A 21,120-nucleotide genomic window follows, 5' to 3' on the forward strand; every position below is an offset into this window, starting at 1 on the left:
GAGAGGAGGCTATATTTATGAGGATATCAGGGCCCAAAGTGCTGTACATGCATGAATTTTTTTCCTTTTTCCAACCTATTCTGGAACTGGGCAAGGCACACTAGGACCGGCTAAAGTGCTTTAACACGTCTTGAACCTCACTGCTGCTCTGGTTGTGTTCAGTAAGTCTCCACATCCCGACTCTCTCTGGATAACACAGGGCCAGGCAGGTATCTGAGCCCATCCCCTCCAGGCAGCACCCACAGTCCTGACCACCACTCAGCACTCCCCAAAGCTTAACAGGAGGGGAAGCAAGTCAAGGGACAAAACACATGGAACCAAGGACTGGAACATGCTTATGCCTTGGCCTTTCCTTAGAAAGCACTGTTCTTTCAGCCAAATGATACTGAGAGCACAGGACATAGACAGCAGCTGCCACTCCAGGCATTAATCAAAATTACTCATTCCACAGTGAGCAAATGCATCCATATATTAGAAAAAATTAACAAATACTATGCATGCTTAAGAGCAAGGGAGAGGTGTGGAAATGTGACAGTGAAACCGGTTTCTTCCAATTGTCCAGAAAAAAAAATGTGCTTGCTTTTTCTGGAGAAATATTTCAACAACCTAACTTTGAGTTAACATGCCAAGATCAAAGCATTCAAACTGAAAAGCTAAAGTTAAAGCTATATGCTCCCCAGTGGGCCTGACTTTTCAAAAATGCTGAGCACACTGTTTTACTAAAAGAGGTTCTGCTTGATGAGTCCCAAACATACATAATCCTGACACGAGAATCTATGTATTAATACATTTAGCCTTACAACAATGCCCTACTTCCAGTTAGTCTTCCCCTTCAAGAAGGGAAAATACTATAAGCAAAGTTTTATTAGTGAGCAATGAAGGCACGAAGGCTTCATAGTGGCCCCAGGTCTACAGAGGAGTGAGACTGAATCCCAACCTCCTTGTGTCAAAAGACATTATCCAAAGCTCTGGATCAACAATCTAAAACTTCCCCAAAAAGCACCATCTTCCCTAAGAAACCTGAGAACCATCACTGAGGATCATTTTGTCTGGAATTAATCAAATGGTGGCTTTAAAAAGAACATCAGATTTCCAAGCTGATATAATCAACCTCCCTGCTCTGCTTAGTAATAACCTTTAATGTGTTGACCAATTACAATCAAATTCGATAGAGGCTTGGCCATGTCTTGTTTCTACAGGATTCAAGAAAACATGAAGCCAAGAAGAGAAAAAGACCCAAACTGGTGCCCACGCAAAGAAACAGACAGGAACAATTTAGTATTTACAAAGGCAGGTAGGAATTCTTCATGTGACAGAGCAGCCAGCTTTTCCCTCAGCTCAAATCAGAGCCAGTCCTGCCTCTTGCCTCATCCAGCAGGTAGGGAATGTGGGAGGAAACAAATGTTGTGTGGAAGAGCAATCCATGGAAGCCAGCAGAGCAGCTGGGATTTTCACAGTCACAGACTGCCAGCAATACCCAACACAAATCTGCAGGACATTTTTGCTCTGTAGCACAGTTTAGCTGGGACATTAAAGAGAATTATTCCAAGATGAAGTAAGATCATTAAATGACTCCTATAATGAGTTTCCATCAGTTGTGTTCAATGCTTTTAAGTGTCCTATAATGTCATATATAAAAGCCTTGTCTTCATAGAAAGCAACATATCATGCAAAAGTCTTAAAGCACTACAACTAGATTATAAATTATGAATAATTTTCTGTGTATCTTGAAACTAGTTTCTCTACCTGCTGATGCATTTCAAACATACTATAGCACTCAGATCAACAGAAAGAGTAAAACTGATGTAGATCAGGTTTTCATTTTGCAGCTGGACTGACTCAGGTTCTATGCAATGGACTCATGATTTAAGAAGTCAGTGACTCCTGAGTGAGCAACTACTCACACTCTGAGCAGAATTTAACCCACTAACAATTCTTAATGCAAGTATTTTTCTGATCCTAGAAAGCAAGCTATGATCCATCTGATCCCCAGTGAAGATGGTCAGAACACTACTGTTAATATGTCATCCCATTTTAAAAAGTCTTTCAGCTCACTGTCATTCACAGATTTCAGGAGCCTGAAAACTGTTCATCACAGCTTTTCAATGCCAAGTATTTAATTTCTCCTGGTTCCTTCCCAGCTTTTGCCAAGGTTGATTTTTGTCACCTCGGACATGTTAGAACACAGTTTTTGTACAGCAACTTGGCATCTTAAAAATCTGAATAAAATCTTCAAGAATGAAAAATATAGCACGAGTACAGAACTAGCTGAAAATTCTTGAATAGGCAAAGTAATGTGTTATAAAATTACAACAAACTTTTTCACAAAGAAAATAGTGGCTATAGTGCATCCCACATGCATCTACACCAGACTCAGATCACAGAAAGTTTCTTGATAACAGGAGACACTGGGAGATTATATTCTCCTACTGCAGTGCTCTGTGCCACTGGGAAGAGTATTTCAACCCAGAACAGTGTGATGAAAACTAGGTGGATCTAGAAAAGTGCAATTTTTGTTTAAAAAGTGCATTATTACCCATGACCAGGTGACACTTCTTGGGTATTACCCTGAAGAACAGACCATTAAAAAACCTAAAGGCACAAACTTCTGATGCTTTTGGATGCAGAGTTCCAAGTCCATTTAGTCCCTGCCATATTACAGGATGTGTGGTCTGCACCATAAATATTTCCCAAGGGGCAAAAGAAATTAAAAAGGGACAATACAAACACATGTTTAAGGTCAAAGTAGTGAGTCATTTAAGGCAAAACAAAACTCCAAACCCACAGACATTGCAGTTAATCCCATCTGAAGCACATACTTCTAAAAAAAACCCAGTGAGAAGGTCAATCCTTAAAGGAAATCCCAAAACAGTAGCAAAAGAAATGCCAAATGAAGGCATAGAAACAAATTAAACTCTCCCATTGCATCAGCAGGCAATAAATATAGAATTAAGACACACTGGTGTTTAAAAACACCCTGGTCAGCTCTTTTTTAGAGATTAATTTTTCTTCCCAATGTTTCTCTTTCATTGCTAAATAAAGAATTTCATTCAGAGTAAGGTTGTTCAAATGTAACTTTTACATTATAAATCTTTAAAAGCCTACAGCCTCTTCATTAAATTAGCTTTCTTTTCTCTACAGAAAATGAATGATTGTTCCAAACATATACAACAACACTATTTATATTGTGTTTGGTTATTACATCTGTTTTCCTTCTGTCTGAGCAAATAATGTGAACTTCCATTCAAATAGCTTTACCTTAAAAAAGCATTTCCTAAATGTAAACAGAAAGATTTCTCCCATGCAAGAGTGTATCCATATGGATCTTAGAAAGCTGTGCAGGCACGACAATCTTCTTCCTAAACATTTCTATCCTTTTGTCACACAGCACAAATCACAAACTCCAAGAGAAAATAAATAACCTGCATTTAGGAGTAAATCGTTCATTCTTGCTGTAGAGTTTACGAAAACAAAAGAGAGAGCTGAAAGATATCTCATGCAAACAGCAGCAGCATCCTTAAATCACACAACTGTAACTGTAATGATGATACAGCTTCTGAAATGTATATACACAAACTGTGGAATTGCCCTGTTGTACTCTAACTTATAGCACTTACTTTAGAGGGTATTTGCACAGTACTATGTTTCCCTCCCAAAGTTTGGGCTGGTTTGGGGTTTGTTAGCAGAAAAAAAAAAAAGTAATAAAAGAAAATAAATAGATTTATATGTAAATAAAGGGCAGAAGATATTAAGAGAAGGTATATGCTTGTAGGACAGAAGCATGTCCTGACTGCAAGTATCATTTTATCATCTTACCATTTTCTCAGGATTGGAGTGTATCCCAACTCAGCAGAATTCAAACCCATTTGTTTTTGTTTGCTGTAAGTACAATATTATATAACTCCACTATGATTAATGGAATTATTTTATTTACACATCAGATACTCCGTTGCTTCACATCCTTTTAGAAACAGTTCCTGGAAATGCAGAGCTATGGTTGTTGTCAAACACTTTATTTTTCTCCTTTATTGTTTTAAAAGTGAAACAAACAAGAGAATGCCATACAGCTCAGCAAAAGTTTTAGAAAAATATGCAGGTCCATTCACAAGTCTTGTCATTCCTTGTCTTTTCCCCAAAGAACAGAATGATCAACAACATTTTAGCTACACTGCCGATAAAAATAGAAGTAGTAATCAGTAAAAAATATTCCAGCAAAATAAGGATCTGTCAAGCAACTTGCAAAACCCTGCAGAAGAAAAATAAAGGGGATTCATATAGGATCTTCTCTCAGTTCAAATGCTATTTGTCTTTTGCTATGTTGCCATTTGCAAAGGCTTACCGGTACAGCTACACGGAAATAGTACGCGCTGTCATAGAATTTAGCTACAGGGAGAGTCCAAATATGCTGACGTCCCTGGATGATAAATGAGAGAGAGAGATTAGATAACCTTATTTCACATTAAACTGGAAAGAAGGATAGGCTCTGGAAACATTTCATTGACAAATGCAGTGCAAAGTAATTATGATAACACGACTTGATAGCTATAGTCAGAATATTTAAAGACAGAAAGTGCTGATTTAAAACCCTGCAAATGTGGGCTTGCTCTGATCAGCTCTGTGCAGGAGCTGACAGACATCTGGCTCCTACTGACATGCAGCTGGCTCTGAATAACTGAGCTCCCTCTCTAGTTATCCAAGCTAATCCCACAACAAATAGGGATTGTTCCTGATGTGCCAGGTGGCCCAAGATCTTCAAGGTGTAATAGCAGCAAATGGCAATTCTGCTGATTTGGTAGTCCTCAGAAGGCAGTGAAAGTTCCTGTATATTTTCTAAAGATATGGGTAACATCTTCACTCAGTATTTCAGAAACAGATGAAGGTAAGATTTCATGCTGGCTTTAACAGTCATGTACAAATAAAATAATACATTCTCTATCCGAAATGTTTATGCTACATTGAATAGCACAAAATTCAGTCCTCACCTCTTTTTAACCTAATGATCCATGGTAACTTTTATTTCATCTTTCACTCCTCTGTTCACTTCCTGACATATTTTCTCTGTTGGAGATATGTTCACATGATACAATAGTTTTTTGATGTGGATTTCAGGTTGATACAGGAAATCTCTTTTACCAGTTTTGGCAGTAAGCTTCAAGAATACTTTTACATTGTGAAACTGTCTGGATCCAACTTAATTTCATTTGTGTTGGAAATACAGCAGACAGGTCAAAATTTGGACAATTTTGGTTTTGAAGGCTTTGCAGCAATTGCAGAGAAGCCTGTAACTTCACAAAGACATCTGAAAAGTTGATCAGAAAGTCAGTTTAAGGCTGGGGGTATCTCAACTGCTCTAATTTGACAAAGTACCAAAAAAAAATAAATTATAATCAATGAAGAACATATAAGGTGTGGTACCATAGACCAGAAATGTAAAGAAGACTGTGAAATTATTTCCAACTTCAGGGAAGTTTTTCCTACAATGTGTTCAGAAATGCTACTATCCTTGCTTCTGCCTTTCCTACAGCTATAGCCAGAATAAGCATTTCCAAGCAACGTGGACATATCCAGGCCTTGAAAGTCTTACATTTCCAGAGAATTTGAAGGGAACTTAAGGCCTTCATCTAGTCATTGGAGATATTCAGAAGTTTTGCAAGATCTGGTCTCTAAGTAGTGTTTTTACTGGGAAAAGCTAACGTTTTAAAAGCTTTTATTCCTACTGATGCAATCCAGAGAATGACATGAAAAAACCTCCTGTTTTTACAATTAAGAATATTCCCTAGAGACACTTACTGGTAAACTCCTGTTCACGCAGAAATAAAGGGGAACACTACCGTTGTTTCCAGTGAATTCAAGACTTAAAAACTGGAATTCATTAGCCATAAAACAATTATGGAAACAGTAGAGTAGAGTAGATGAGAGTTTAGAGCCCTGGGTGATAAGTACTCCCATTTCTTAAGTATCCCTGCAGATACAGTGAGTTATAGTGGTGAGTTAGGCTGAAGTAGATTCAAAACTGTCCTTGCAGAGTGTCACTAGATAGATCTTTATAAAAAAACAGGAGAATATTGACTCCTACAAAAAGGCTACATCTCATTACGATCATGTCAAAACTAGCTATGACTGGCAGATTCAAAGTACCATTTGGATTTTTACTACCTTAATCAAGATCAGAATTTGGCAGCCATTCATTATATACAAATGATCCCCACAAGGCAGAGTATTGCTGCAAAAATCTTACCTGTGTGGTTTCTAGGAACTTCTTCTTACTGGTTTTGCTTGAAGAATAATGGGAGCAATAATTTCCAATAGTGACTTCGCAGAGAAATACAATTAATGGCTCTGTGGTGCTTCAAGAAACAGAGAAAAATAATGATCCTTCCCATAATTGTTCTCAAATTAGAAGAATCATACATATAAATACAATATACATATAGGGGAAGAAATCCAAAGAACTGAATTGTAGAGGAATAAAGCAGAGGAGCTTACTTCACCGGTTGATATGAAAGAGATAAACCTAAGCCACCAACCTCTAATCTGGTTCTAATCCCTCCCACAAATGGAGGATGTTTTGCATTTGTAAACCTGGGTGATCTTCACAGTTGTTAAGACAAATCCAGAAATGTACACTAAACTTCCTCAAACTTTAAGCATATCCATACCAGAAGTTATGGTATATGACTTTTTACTAAATGGACATGGCATGCTTGAGTCACATGGCTTACATCATGCACAGGCATAACATACCTGTGCCAGCGGGTACCCGGGTATCTAAACACAACATCAATTTTATGGACAACAGACCCATAAGGGACCTACATAAATAACTCTTATTTGCCACTGTACTCATGCAAATATGACATTAAAAAGAAGTAAATATGTATTAGACATTGTCTGGCAAAGCAGTGGTAAATGGAATTTCATTCAGAATTCTTCAAAAGCAATGACTTCATGGTCAGATCTTCTCCAAGCTATCCCTAGGGGGAGTTTCCAGCACTTCCTAGGTTACCAGATGGCTTTTCTGAGAAGAGTATAGACAGATAAAAATGCCTTGGAGATCTAAAGGAACTCAGATATGGCAATGTCAAGCAGAAAAAATGAAAGCAAATGATGGGGAAAAGTTGACACGAATATTTACAGTTTATACTGTAACAATGAATCACCCCCCAACTAAGTGGGTTTTCACAACATTAACAAGGTATTATAAGAAACATCCATTTTAAAGCATATAATTCATGTATGGCAGATTGTCTGTCCTAGTGGGCTCGTTAGTTGTGTGTATTGTTTTCATTCAATTTTATTCAGCAGGCATAGAGGTTTTTCAAATTTTTAAATTATTTACTTATCTTGCAGTATTTAGACATGGCAGTAACACAAATAAGTTTGGTCTTTGTGAAGTGTTTTGGGTTTTTAAATTTTGTGGCTTTGTTTAGTGAAAGCATATAGAAAAGGTATATACTGAAAATCCCCCTCCCCCAAACACCTCAAACCAATATCCAAAATAAATTCAGTAACTGCTCCAGTAAACTCCAAGCATGACATATTAATCCCTATATGGGAGGGCTGTATTATTAGATTATAATGGCATACACTTAGAAGACAAATTTTCAGTGGCTGTAGAAAACAAGCAGGCACTTCATGGGGTATTTTTATGTTTCCTCTTATCTGGAAAAGGCAGATGTTTACAAAGATAACATCAAAAGACTTGACCTAAAGACAATCCACAACTTCACAGGGCCCTTTCTTTGGAGAGACTGAAGTCATGCAGTGTCATCAAGCAGTGTTTGGCAGCTGTTATAGCTGTCGATGGCCTTTCTCAAAGAAGAGCCCAAAAGGAAGGACTTTTACTTCTGGGAGAATACAGGGGAGCTAGCCTGTTATTTGAGAAGAAAATATCTGCTGACAGGAATAATACTGCTGTTTATTCCTGCTGTAAGTCACAATTTTATGCCTTACCAGAGATTCCTGCTCAAAAGTCCCCTTTACAGGGCTTGGAACAAGTAGTGAAATAGAAAGGCGTTCTCTGGAGTTTATATATGTTTATAATGTTCCTAGTAATATTTCTCTAGGAAAAAAAAAAAAAATCAAAATAAATCAAATCTTTAGGCCAAAGGCCACAATCCTCCTAATGTATGTGTACACGTCCACTCAAACGATCATTAGACCTTAACACTACTGGATTTTAATATCTGCATGAATAGGGGAAATTGTGATTGGGCTGAGAGCAGTATTGGGCCTATGCTACTGCAAAGGACCTACCTTAGGAACTTTGTTGTGCATAGATTTGACCTACTTCTCTTAATATGAGCAAATTCATGCCACAACAGAAGTCGGATAAGAATTACTATCCAAAATATTAATTACTGTCTTATTATGAGGTATTAGCTTTAGTTGTACTTACTTTATTTCCAGTGATATTTCTACATCCATGGGCATGTATTTGCTAACAGGAATAACATAACTGTAATTTCCAGACCTGGAAAAGGTAGCATTAATGCACATAGGCTTTTGAGATAGACAGTATCTTTGCAAAAATGTAGAAATTGAACTTAAAGAGTTAAAAATGTGAAAAGGTATGCTGGAGGAAACAACCATGAGAAGGAGCCAGCAACTCTGAGAAAGAGCCAACCAAGCAACCGTGCCATGTTAATGGTATTTTATTTCACCATAATAAAGCAAAATAATTTACCTACCTGCACTGTAGATTTTTACTACAATAGCTGTTGTCAATGCTTTGCTGAGTTTCCAAAATCTGTATGGAACTGATTGTTGTATCAATCCCTAAACATATTAAGAATAATATTTTATCTTTTATTATTTCAGAAATATTACATAAGAATATAATAAAACTGCAGTCAATACAGGGCCATCTACACTCTTGCTTGCCACTACAGGAGTTGCTGCAGGTCTAAATTAGAGCTTGGTAAAAAGCCTCTGGTTGATTACCTTCATTCTTCCATCAGAATGATGGCATCTTACTTCAGGTAAGATCTTGAGGGAGACCTTGGTCAGTTTACAAGGACAGGTATGCTGGGCACCTAATATTGTAACATTTTCTTTTGGGCAGGCATTGAAGGCTATTTTGATGTCAGTCCAAGTAGAATACAAATGTGTCAATGTTCATTTTAATGTACTAGAAGCCATGCTCATGCAAGTAACCATTAACTTGAAAAACATTACCTTTGCTCAGAGAAATAATTTAGAATGCAACAAAAGTTGTTCCTAGTCCTATGTGCAGGAGAGCTACCTAACTCTTTATGAATATTATAATTTCTCCATAAAATGTTGCCTTGAACTTTGAAGAACTTAAAGAGTTTTGCAGCATCCTACATATGCAGTGAAGGGTATAGTCACGATGGTGTGGCTCTCCTCTGAGGCAGATTAGCCCTGTGGAGAGTTGAGCAGCAAGAACCAGTGTGCTAACACAGCAGCACAGCTTCTGCTTTCACAGCTGGCCTAGGAATCACTGCACTGAACTGCATCCTGAAAAGCTTATTCCTTCTGGATACATCTACAGCATCCGATCAGTGCAGGTCCATAGTTAAGACCTGCAGCATCTCAGACCCGTAAACCAGCCAAGTTCAGTCTGAACTGTGGAGAGCCCTCAAGTGGATGGAGTTGAACAGGTTTAATCCCCTTTCATGGACCTAGGCCCATATTGCCAGTGATTTGGGGAAGGCACTGGGGAAGGCCCAGATGTGGAGGGAGTGTATGGGGCATCAGCAGAGGGCCAGATTGCAGCTGTTGACTACAGCATCAAGCTGCTGATATTTTAAGTCTTGCAGTTTGGTGCAGAAAGCACAAAGAGGACCTGGTTCAGCAGGCCCAAGCCTGCTCTTCACATCTCACTTTGAACACTGCTTTTGTGTTTCTGTTCCTCTGTTCTACAGCAACAGTTCCCTGCTTTGCAGAGAAACTTGATGATTATAAGCTGACCTGTGCTCTGATTACAAAACATCTGTGTGATAGTATATACTTAACTTTCAGCATGCAAATATCCACAAGTATGCTTAATTGACAGAAAGCAATTGAGCACATTAATCTCAAAGAACTAGCACAGGAGAACATTTCCCTGTGACACAGCATCTCATCACAACACATATCACAGTAAAGCCACAAAGGACCTTTTCTGAGATACGTAGACATGTAAAAATATCAAAAGAGGAATTATTTTTCCCATATTACCTGCTTTTAGTGCATACCAATGTATAGACTCTTTTACCATCCAAATACTGCCTGATCATTAATCAAATACTCCAAAACCCCAAACCTTAAAACAGAGCATCCACATAAACAGAAAAGACAAGGCATACTCCTGCTTATACTGAATAAATGCCAGAGCATGCTGTTCTAACACATGTAATCAGCAGATACTGATCTTCATGGAAATGAATCAATATTTTCAGCCCAGACTGGCTCTGACAGCAGTGCACAGTCACTAAAACAGGAGCCTGACATCAAGCCAGAAGTCTTGTGCCAACAAACTTCATACCAGCTCCACCGAGGTAGGAAGTGTCAGGATCCTAAGGTAAGGATGGCCCCTTTCAAGCAGCTGATGCTTTAATCCATTAGGCCAACTGATACAAACCCCAAACACTGTGTTTATATTCCATCATGTTTTTCCTGCACACAAATACTACACTTATATACTTAAGCATTTTGCTGTATAAGGGTTAGCAGTGTTAAGCACCTTACAAGATTTCAGTCCCTATCAAGCAAAATATCACTTGTCATTTTATTGCATCTGAAGACAAGTCAAGAGTCTCTAGAGAGGGCAGCCAGAATGTCTATAAAAATCTAATAAAGATGTAAGAATAAATTGGAATGACAAGAAAATTACAGTGAATCACAGGTCTTCAATAGATTCCTAAGTGCTAATTCTCTATAATGCTCAGTTATAAATGAAACTTCTCTAATTACAGCAGCAGAATTCCAACCCTAAAGGTAGCTCTTCAGAGTTATACAATTATATATTTCAACAGTTTTTTTATAAAATACGGGACTTACAGTCACTTCCAAGGTCAGGTTTTCCATTATATTTTTTGACTGGCTCTTGCTCAGGCAACACATTACTTCTGTTTCCTGTGAAAGGATGTATGTAGAAACGTGCCAAGTTAGCCTTGCACAGTTGTAACAGCAAAATATAAATACAGGAGATGTTTCGTTACTTATCTCTTAAAGGTATTCATAACCACAAGAGAAACCTTTAAAATAAAAAGCACCTATATTCAGAAGAAGATACATACAGTCAAAAGAATTTGTAGATAACAAGAAACAAGCTTTTAAAATGCTACAGGATATATAAAACATTTTAAAAAAATAGTCTAATAGAATAAATTTCATCTCACACACAGAATATCACCAATTGTTATAACACAGAGACAAAGTGAAAGTCAACATCCAGTAAGGCACTTCAGCACAAATCTGATCATGAAGCCACATCTTTCTTAGTGAGAGTAAGGAAACATCATTATTAATAATAGGCACCTGAAATGCAAACATAGGCCAGGGGAATAAATTAGCTTTTTGAGTGCAAGATGCAAGACATCAATACTGACCCAAGTGAGACACAGCACTTCAGAAACAGAAAGATGAATCACCAAATTAAAGGAACTAATACACAGCTCTAACAAACATGATCACCATGTTCAGTGATGTCACCTCTGTAATTTGGAATATTGAACTAGAGTGGGAAACATAAGCTCATTATTTTTATTGTTATTATTCTATTAATTTTCTCAGCACTTCTGTAGAAAAGTGAACTTTAAAAGCTCTTTTGAATAATCATCACATAGTACAACCTGAGGAAGGCAAACGGCCCTTCAAGCCCATGGGAAATGGTTTCAAGCTATTCTTGTGCTTTTACACTGACAGCCAGTAATCTGTCCAGAGACATATTAGCAATAAACTGGCATCAAGAAATGTTGATCTTGCCTAAACTAACATGATTCATCAAACACCATTTCATCAGGGGGTGGGGAAGGAAGGAATAATGTATTTGTAGAATATCAAAATGCTCAGTTCCCACATTTTCCAAGGGAAACTTTCTGGTTTCAAAATGGCTGTTTAGAACAGAAGTCACTGTTTCATTATATAAAAATTATCTTACAAAGGAAGAATCAAAATTAATTATTTCACTGAAACAAGATAGCTGGATTGACCTTACTGTTTTCTTATTCAGTCCAGATTTTGGTTTTCATTTCAGCATTGGGAAAGAAGAAAATCCAGATATTTCCATGCTATTAGGTGACTGAGAGCACAGAACAACATTAACAACTGGAATATGAGAGCCCAGAAACAATGTAGCACAAAATTATCTTTGGAATTGCTATAATTTTTGCGCTTTGTTATGAATTTGTGATATTGCTGCTAACTACTCCTTGAATTCATTTTCTATTTACCTGCTTGTCGTACAGTTCTACCAGTTATGCCAACTTAGGTGGTAACTTTTGCATTTAGTAATTATCTGCTGTACCGTTTCTTTGTGCTGTTCCACACACCGAGACAAAAGGCTACTGAACATGTGCAATCAGTTATACATGTACAGTAGGTCTTCAGACAGACCAAAAAGAAAAGCCAATCAGTTCTCTCACTCTTCCTTTTAACTTACAAACTAGTTGTCACATCTTCCTTCATCACTTTCCTCTGTTTTCTCTTAATAGCCTAGGTGCATTAGCAATGCATTTAACGTTCCCTGACATTTTGCATTTTCATTAACAGAGAACTATTCCGCAGGAAAACCTGTGTCCCCTGGTAAAGGTAAAAGATTGCTCACTGAAAGAAAGATGTTCCCCCTGTAGATAAAATACTTCAGCTGCACGTGCTGGCAGGAATATTTATTGAGTATCCTGAATTACTAAACATTTAACACTGTGATTCTTTCACAGATGATGGAGGTAAGTATGAAGTGGAAATGAGAATTTTATATAAAAACCAGGATGAAGACAGATTTACTTCCGTAAGATCTCAACTGTTTTAATGTAACCAGCATAGAAATTTATTTTTACTTTTTTTTTTACTCATCATAAAATTACCATTTCATTGTCCTTTAAGCTGATGCAGTCCAAACAAAATGTAGAAACCTGGCCCCTGATGCTATTTTTATTTGGAGCTCAAGTTAACAATTGAGAACACCAGGAACCACCAAAAACCACTTTAGCAGTCTTCAATAAATCATAAACATCCACTCTGTCGCATACAGTAACTCTGAGGGCTTTTTCAAGGCCCATGTGGGGTGTGAAGATCCAATTCAATAACAAATATTGAAGTATTACCATGACCAGAATGTAATGAGGAAAACCATTATCTTCAGATTAGATTCAGATAAACTCATCCAATTTTTTATTTTTTTTTGCTTCAAGCACTTTCTGGTTTTAATTCAAATGAGTTGTTATATGCTATAAGCATTATGGAAAAAAAACCTGCTGGTGATTTCTTGTGGTGGTTGTAGCTTGCTATGAATCCATTAACTGCCATCTAAAAGCAATAAATGCAAATGCTTGAAGTTGACCAAATCCCAGCAGGAGCCCTCACCAAGCTTTTATTGTAAGGGAGAGACACCAGGGAGAAACAACAGTGAAAGAAAGTAAGGACAGCCCCTGGTTACCAGAGACACTTAACATGAAGGGGCAAGCAATAAGCACTAATGGCATGGAAGCAGAGTACAGAAAAGGCCCAGATGCTGAAGGGTATTCACGCTGCTCATCTCCACTGAAATCAATAAGAGTTTGAAAGTCTAAATCCTTTGAGAAACCAGATCTTAATAACAAATAAAGTATGAGGGAGAAAGGCCACATTAAGCTAGATTACATAAAGATGTGCTGAATTTTTGTTAATAAATTCTGTCTTGCGTATGAACGCTTTTGTTTCTACTTGAACACTTCTAATAGCCTTCTACTCAACAAATCTGAGATGCAAGGGATTAGTAGCTACCATGGATGTACTCAGTAATTGCCTACACCCACTGAATTCAGGTATCGCATAGCAGAACATGTCTGTTGAATTTAATTCAACTGTAATTTCAAATAGTTTCATATTTCCACGAATCAGAATAATTGGCTGATTCTAAAATATCCACTGTTTATCTTGATTATTGCCCATATTTCATTCTCAGCTTTTTGTTCTGATGAAATTTTCTTTTTCGTTTATCTTGGCTACAGCAACATTAAGCAGCTTGTTGGTTTTCCTTCTGTTTGGGTTTCATATTGACATTGTTACCTTCCATCTGGGGATGCATTCAGCTTCATTAACCTTGTACAGATCTGAAATCTTTCTGTAGCTTGTGTACTGTGCTGATTTTTCACTCTTGGCTCCACGCTTAATGCTATTTGGAGCATATGACCTTAAGAAGGTAATGCTCTGTGTTTACTCTTTCCACCTAATATCAAAAGCAGCCAGTTGGGGATAGGCGCCTTTCAAATTTCATTTTCATCTGTCTACATTTCTCTAATTTGTAAATTAGATTAATATCTTTTTAATTAGTCAACACTCAGACTGTAGAGCAATACAAATCACTTAGGTATAACCTCTTGAAAGCACTGTACCGAGCTGTATCTGCCACAGGGTTTACTGCAGCACTAAGAATCATAAGGACATTTGCATGCAGCTTGTCTGCAGACAACGCTTTGCAGTATAAAGAATGGCCAGTGGGTGAATACCACTGAAACAGTTTATGTGGTTAAGAGTGTCCAGCAATTGGCAATGGCTGCCCTGGCAGACATTTGTACTGCAGAGGCTGAACTGCATCTGTCCCCATTTTCACCTCAACTTGTTAGCCAGTTTCACCTCAACTTGTTAGCTGTAGTTGGTGCAAGAATTGTTCCCAAGGCCAAGAAAGGAAGAGTATAAATGCTAGGTTTAGTAATATTAACACTTGCTTCCAGACATTGACAATGTTAAGGTCTGGGAAAGAGGAATACAGCTTCCAACAACTTGTACATCCCTTTATGCATAAACTCTTTCTTATAAATATTATAGAAGTTCTAAACAGTACACTTACTCATCTATTACACACATAACATCAGGCAAACAGTATCTGAAAGAGAATTAGTTCCAGTAAAAGTAGTTTATTTCATAGGGCTCTGCCTTCAAATAACTTCTGTCTACTCAAAAATCCTGCCTGAATAAGCAGAGTTTTAGTTCTAAGCTTTCTGTTTTCTGCCAGTTGAATTTCTGTTTCTGCCCACAAAAAAAAAGGTGTATTATTGTCCCACTGTGATACCATTAAGTCTTTAGGGTTGTTTTTTTTTACATCTGTTACCCTCCACCACCTCCAATCAACTCCTGTCCAACTGCAGCCAGAAGTTAATTAAAGGTATTAGTGACTTTCTGGTTCACATGAAATCATTTATGGTGAATGGCCAGGAAGAACAGTGACATCTGACAAAACATCTTAGGACCCAAAATTCTTGATGCTGACCAGGCCAGATTTTTCAAAAAACATATTGACTGCAGTGCTGTTTAGTTGTATCAGGATTTTTTTTAATCCCCTGGACTAAGCTCTTTTGTAGGACCTAACTACCTTCCTCTACACTCTTCATAGAGTCTTTACTCACACAGCAAATAACAGAAATTAATGCTTCAACTTACGTTTCATCCGTGCATTGGTTTCCTCATAAGTTGGAGACTGGACTTTTGGTTGATGAATTGGACAACAGTAAACCTTGTCACAAGGCAAAATGTCACAGAAATTCACCTCAGGGATCCTGCTGACAGGTTGAGTGCTCAGAGAAATTGTGCTTTCCCCATTAAATGCTAAAAGAAAGACACAATTCTCACTAGTGCTGTGTGTCTATTGGCATTTTATAGTAGCACAGAAATTGAAAGTCTATTACGCACATGTGCACCAGCAGAAATACCGTACCTGCTGTAGTAGTAGAGCGAGAGAGTAGAACAGAACTTGAGGTACTGCCAATGACAAAAAACAATTCATTAAGAAATGGGCATCAGAGCTGTGGACCAAAACAGATTGGTCCACAACCTATTACTAATTCTAATTCAGTAACACAAATTTAACTACTTGCCTGTAAACTGGATGGTTTTCGAAACGTCTGTCATGAATGCTAAGTAAATACAGGGTCGAGATTGTCAAAGCACTGTAGAAAGAGAATTACTGTGCAGATTTACATCCATCTCTTATGTAACATAATATGAATAATACTTTGACAGCACCTTGTTGAAATGTAGTAATGTACAAGTCAACTATCTGATCACTTTCCCTGCAGTGGGAAAAATTTCAACTGAATTTAACAGAGTTTAGATCAGATACTTATATAAATGTATGCATATACTTGTATTCAACACAAAATATGGTCAGTTTTTGATTGTAAATAGAATTGCAACACCAGTTCAAAGTACTCAGTTCACAAAGAGATTGTAAGACCCAGAGTTTTGGACTGGAAACAGAAAATGGCAGTCTCAGAAGTCCAGAGCATAATTTCCTTTCCACAAGTCCAATGTCCAAGTTAAGCTTTCATAGTCACAGGACTGCTCACTTGCTGAAACAAGTCCAGCTTCATTTCACAGAATAGAGTCACTGTGTACATCAGAAATTGTACTTCAGAACAGAATGATTTCATAAAACATGTAAAGTCTTGTGAGTTCAGCTTTGCATCTGTCACATGAGCCACCAAGATTCATTCAAGGTGCACCATACATTGTGACATGGACAGAGATTAGGTGTGTGTTCACCACATGAGTATCTTACTTTTCTAAAACAATTTCAACTACACAGTATTACCAGGCATAGTTACTGTTAATTTTAATACATTCCATTATTTGAGTAGGAAGGGTGAGAAGAGCTAAAAAATCACAGTCTTCTTTCTGATAAGTAGGAAGGGGAAGGGAGAAGAACCAAGTCAACTTTTTGATAATTAATTGTTACCATAGTGCCATAATAGCAATCAAAGCTATTACAGTCACCCGGAAAACCTTCATGGAGCAAGACCCTTTTGTCTTTGACAAGCAAACCTAGAAAAAAAAAAGATGCTTGGTTAATTTAAGTGACACGTGACTAAGCTGGTACTAGTAGATTAGGGAATACTACACTAGTCTGACTTTAGGTTAACCTTGTTTCTTTCAGAGGAACCATACAAGCCATCCTTATACAAGGGCCACGTCTAAAGAGAAAAGCTTTAGTAATGAAAAGCTCCCTAAAATTGTGAATGCAATGTGCATTGTTGATAGTCTGGGGACACAAGCATTACAAAGGAAGAAAGGATGGGTAAAAATAACAGCTCCTTCTCTTCCTGCCATTTTTCATACTCTTGGAGTATTTAAAAAGGAAATTATGAAATCAGCGGTGGCCAGAACTAAGAGATGAGCAGCTTTCAGTATATGCTCAGACCAAGTTAAACCAGGGCCAGTGTAAATACAGAAGACACTATCCATACAAGTAGGATGATTTAGATGATGAAACGTTTAATCGTCATTATGGAATAAAGGACATTTGACCTGTTATTTTCCTTTGCTCTTTGACACTGGCGAAAGCAAGGTAGACAAAAGAGCATTGATTCATTTAAAAAAACAGGACTTGGCAGCCTAGAGAAGACTGTCTTGGAAAAGGTCAACTCATTCAATCTCTCTGAAAAATGATCTCCTCTTTATATATCAAGATATGGGCAGTCAGCAATAGCAATGACATCCTATCCAAGTCTTAATCACCTGAAAGACAGCATTAGCCAGTATAAATCAGGAGATACTAACTACAAACCACAGTGAAAGGCTCCTCCAAGGAAGAAAGCTGAGAAAGAATTATCGCTGTGCAGACTTCCAAACTGAAATGAGCATTTCTGTGCAAGGCTGCACTACACCATGTGAACACACCTACATGCTCAACAGCTCTGTCCTGTTGGTCTTCTCCTTCACACCATTACACAGTGTGGATCTAGTCTCACACACTACTCTCTATACAATGTATAGGCAAGAAACAGAAGTGTCTCATACATATTTTCCATCTCATTACAGTTATTTTTTAAGTTTCTAGCATGACAGTAATTATTTTATTCTATATTTAGAAACACAAAAGCTTTCACCAGTATTTCAGCACTTACAAAACCTTTTTCATAAGCATATTTCATACATTCAATTTCACTCACCTTGCTGGATTTTAGTGGGACTGATTTTTTTGACGGCAAAAGACTAGTAGCTCGACTATACCTGCTGTAAGAAACAAGACCTTTTTAATATTCAAATGCTTCAGCAACTAATAAATGAAAAAGAGACGTTTTCAATAGGGTGTTAGTCACTTGCTTTTGCAACTTCAACATTTAAGAAGAGAAAGGCAGAAGTGTCGTCAGATTTGTTTTAAAGAACAAAGGCCTCCAGTTAATTCATGCAGGTGAATGTTATTAAATGCTACATTTGGTTTCAAAGAAAATTTGGGGAAATGATTTAGAAATAGGAAGCACTTGTCATTTCCACTGAAGAACTAATGAGGATTTCTCCTTGCAGAAGCAGCTCTGCCGATTTCTCTTTGCAATTTCTACACTCCAGGGCTGTAACTGGACATAATCTACACTTGCTTCATGCAACTGAAGCAATTACAAAACCTACTACAATTTAACAGCTATTCCAAATATTAATTTTGTCAGTGAGTTAAGAAATATGAGAAATTGGCATTTTTTGCACTGCTTCAATGCTGGAAATGAGCTGAGCTCCACTGTCAAGCAGAATTAGTTTTCATTTCCATCACTGAGAGCACTTTACCAATCTCTGTGACAACCATCAGCAGACATCCCAGATAGGTACCTGACTTTGCTCTCTTCACTGAAAGTTGACTTTAAACTGTTCATTCGTTTCAGCCTGGCCAGTTTCCTATTCCACTGTTCCAATTCTTCTATTCTGACTTCAAGATTGTTGGTTAGTTTACAAAGCTGCTTTACAGCACCAACATTTTCCATAAAGATCTGATCCTGAGAAGAAAACAATGACAGTATATTCATCAGTCATATATAACAAGTAGTAAAAAATACAGAATTCACTTATGTAAGGATACATTGAATATTTAAAATGCAAACACAAGGTACCTCACTGTAAACGGGACATGCTTATGACTATAAAACCTTTTTTGCTAGATTGTAGAAATTGTTTATGTTCTCTTCATGGTAAATTGAAAATGAGGACTTGCAGAAGAGCTTGAAGAAGCTTTGTAAACCGAGAATTAGAACTATATTTTATCTGGATACTGTGTTGAATTTTAAACCTTAACACTGTGACAACAGGCATCTACTATGTGATTCGTAGTGCTGCCTTAGTGTCACAATCTAACACCATTGCTCTTCCGTGACCACCTAGAAATCAGCTACAGTTTGGAATCCTGGTCAAATACAGCAAATTTTACAGAAGTCTCCTTTTCAACAGCATCTCTAGAAAGTGCTCTCCCCACAACTTTAATCAAGGTTTCTAATTCATGCTTCCCTTATATGGAATATAGCATAGCAAATTTAACCTATGAATTTCAATTGCTTGTAGCCTATCAAAAGAAAACAAGCAAAATGCAATATTTTGAATAGATATTTTCTCCAAGTTCAGTGATGTAAACTTGTGTTTCCTATAGAATAATGAAAGAATGCATTATTATAATTAATACAGGATCATGTTCATGACATCATCCATACAAGATGCGGTTACCAATCTGTAAAACCTCCCCTTTCCCATTATCAGCTGTAAGCAGAAAAAGGCTAGGAAGTGGTCTTTTGACCTGCAATGAACTGCACATAACAGAGAGGTCTCTCTGAGCAATGTTCTGGACAACCACTGTCTGCAGTCATATATAACTGGACTCTGCAACTGACAGTCCCTTGCAGCCCTATTTCTACAGGAAAAGGAGGGGAAGAGAGCACAGGACAACAGACTAAGCTATTGTTTCCAACCTGTGAGCATGGTAATTACTTTGTGCACCATAAACATTTTTCAGTATAAGATCTGGAAGCTACAGTAAGGATTTCAGATGGCTAAAAAAACTACCTTCCCACAGAACACACAGAGCTAGCATTTGTATTTGATATGAAGTGATTACACCAGGGTTAGAGTAAGGAAGTTTTTATTTGACAAATAGAATTCTGTCATTACTTAATTCACTTCTGGAACACTTAATTCATTTCAACACTTAAACACAAAAGAATGTTTTGGAGTCCCACTTGTTGGACCAATGCTATGAAATCACTATTGCAGAGATGTTTTTTTTCCTTTTCTCTTTCATTGTATGTTTATTTATTATTGTAATGAGATTTTAATGTAAATATGCGATTATAAGATTCAGCCATTTACTAACATTTGGTTGCTCATTTTTTTCTCAGGGACTTGTCAAACACAATTTTTATAAATATATGTGGAGGAATACGGCTTTGTATAAATCATAGCGTGTGTTTATAGCTTCATATACAAAAAGAACGGTCTAAATACACACCTCCAAGTGCTCTCTCAAGACCATACCTTGTCAACCATGAGAAAGTTTTCTATTTTTTCTCCATCATTACAAGCAACATCTCCAACTTCTCTAACAGCTTGAGGTAAAAGCTCCTTCACTTCTTGAGCTATTATTCCTGTTCACAAGATAACATAAAGTCAGGAAACACAGCAGCATACTACTGACCATGGTTGCGTGCTTTGAGTTGACCATCCTGTAAGCCACAGGTAGGGCCAAACATGATCTAGAATTTGTCTGTGGTAGGAAAATCCAGGATATCACTTCTTTTTTTCCATTCCACAGAAAACAAAAAGAAACCTTTAGAATTCCTGTTACTCTGCAATAAAAAAATTGTTTGCGATTAATTAAACTTCTGTGAAAATACACTCCTATCTTTAAAAATTGGTACAGAAGTTCAAAAATTATCCGAATTGCTTATTCTTGGCATTTTTGTATCATTAGAAATACACAGCAAAGTATGCAATTGTAGTATTCTAAGAAATGAGGATGAAATAGAACGGGTGTTAAAAGATACTGTGATACAATGAAAAACAGTGGAAGTTAATGAAAAATGGGAACAGAGCTGACTGAATACCTGTTTCATGGGTGGTTTTTATTCCCATAACAGATGCAAATTCAGGCTTGTAGTCATACTCCACCAACCTCATTTGTGTTATTCTTCTCAGCTGCTCATTTGTGTCAACCTGGTTGGACAA

At 37.3% G+C, this 21,120-nt stretch overlaps 1 protein-coding gene across 1 annotated transcript in view; it reads right to left on the reverse strand.

Annotated features, from left to right (window-relative positions):
- Positions 1-3,992: 3,992 nt before the first annotated feature.
- LOC133269992 (myelin regulatory factor-like protein) overlaps positions 3,993-21,120 on the reverse strand; it is a 36,153-nt gene continuing 19,025 nt past the window's right edge. Inside the window, exons 11-24 of the mRNA XM_061454812.1 lie at positions 21,000-21,108; positions 20,431-20,540; positions 18,745-18,908; positions 18,093-18,156; positions 16,880-16,965; positions 16,021-16,091; positions 15,860-15,907; positions 15,586-15,750; positions 11,005-11,079; positions 8,691-8,778; positions 8,399-8,473; positions 6,239-6,347; positions 4,340-4,414; positions 3,993-4,246 (exon numbers count right to left, since the gene is read on the reverse strand). Of these exons, the coding sequence (XP_061310796.1) occupies positions 4,160-4,246; positions 4,340-4,414; positions 6,239-6,347; positions 8,399-8,473; positions 8,691-8,778; positions 11,005-11,079; positions 15,586-15,750; positions 15,860-15,907; positions 16,021-16,091; positions 16,880-16,965; positions 18,093-18,156; positions 18,745-18,908; positions 20,431-20,540; positions 21,000-21,108 (1,326 nt within the window). The 3' untranslated portion in view covers positions 3,993-4,159. The remainder of the gene's footprint in view (positions 4,247-4,339; positions 4,415-6,238; positions 6,348-8,398; positions 8,474-8,690; positions 8,779-11,004; positions 11,080-15,585; positions 15,751-15,859; positions 15,908-16,020; positions 16,092-16,879; positions 16,966-18,092; positions 18,157-18,744; positions 18,909-20,430; positions 20,541-20,999; positions 21,109-21,120) is intronic.

The sequence above is a fragment of the Pezoporus flaviventris genome, unplaced genomic scaffold (assembly GCF_033815535.1).
Source record: "Pezoporus flaviventris isolate CSIRO_AGI_PZ_B2104156 unplaced genomic scaffold, CSIRO_AGI_Pfla_v1 ptg000016l, whole genome shotgun sequence".
Taxonomy (NCBI): Eukaryota; Metazoa; Chordata; class Aves; order Psittaciformes; family Psittacidae; genus Pezoporus; species Pezoporus flaviventris.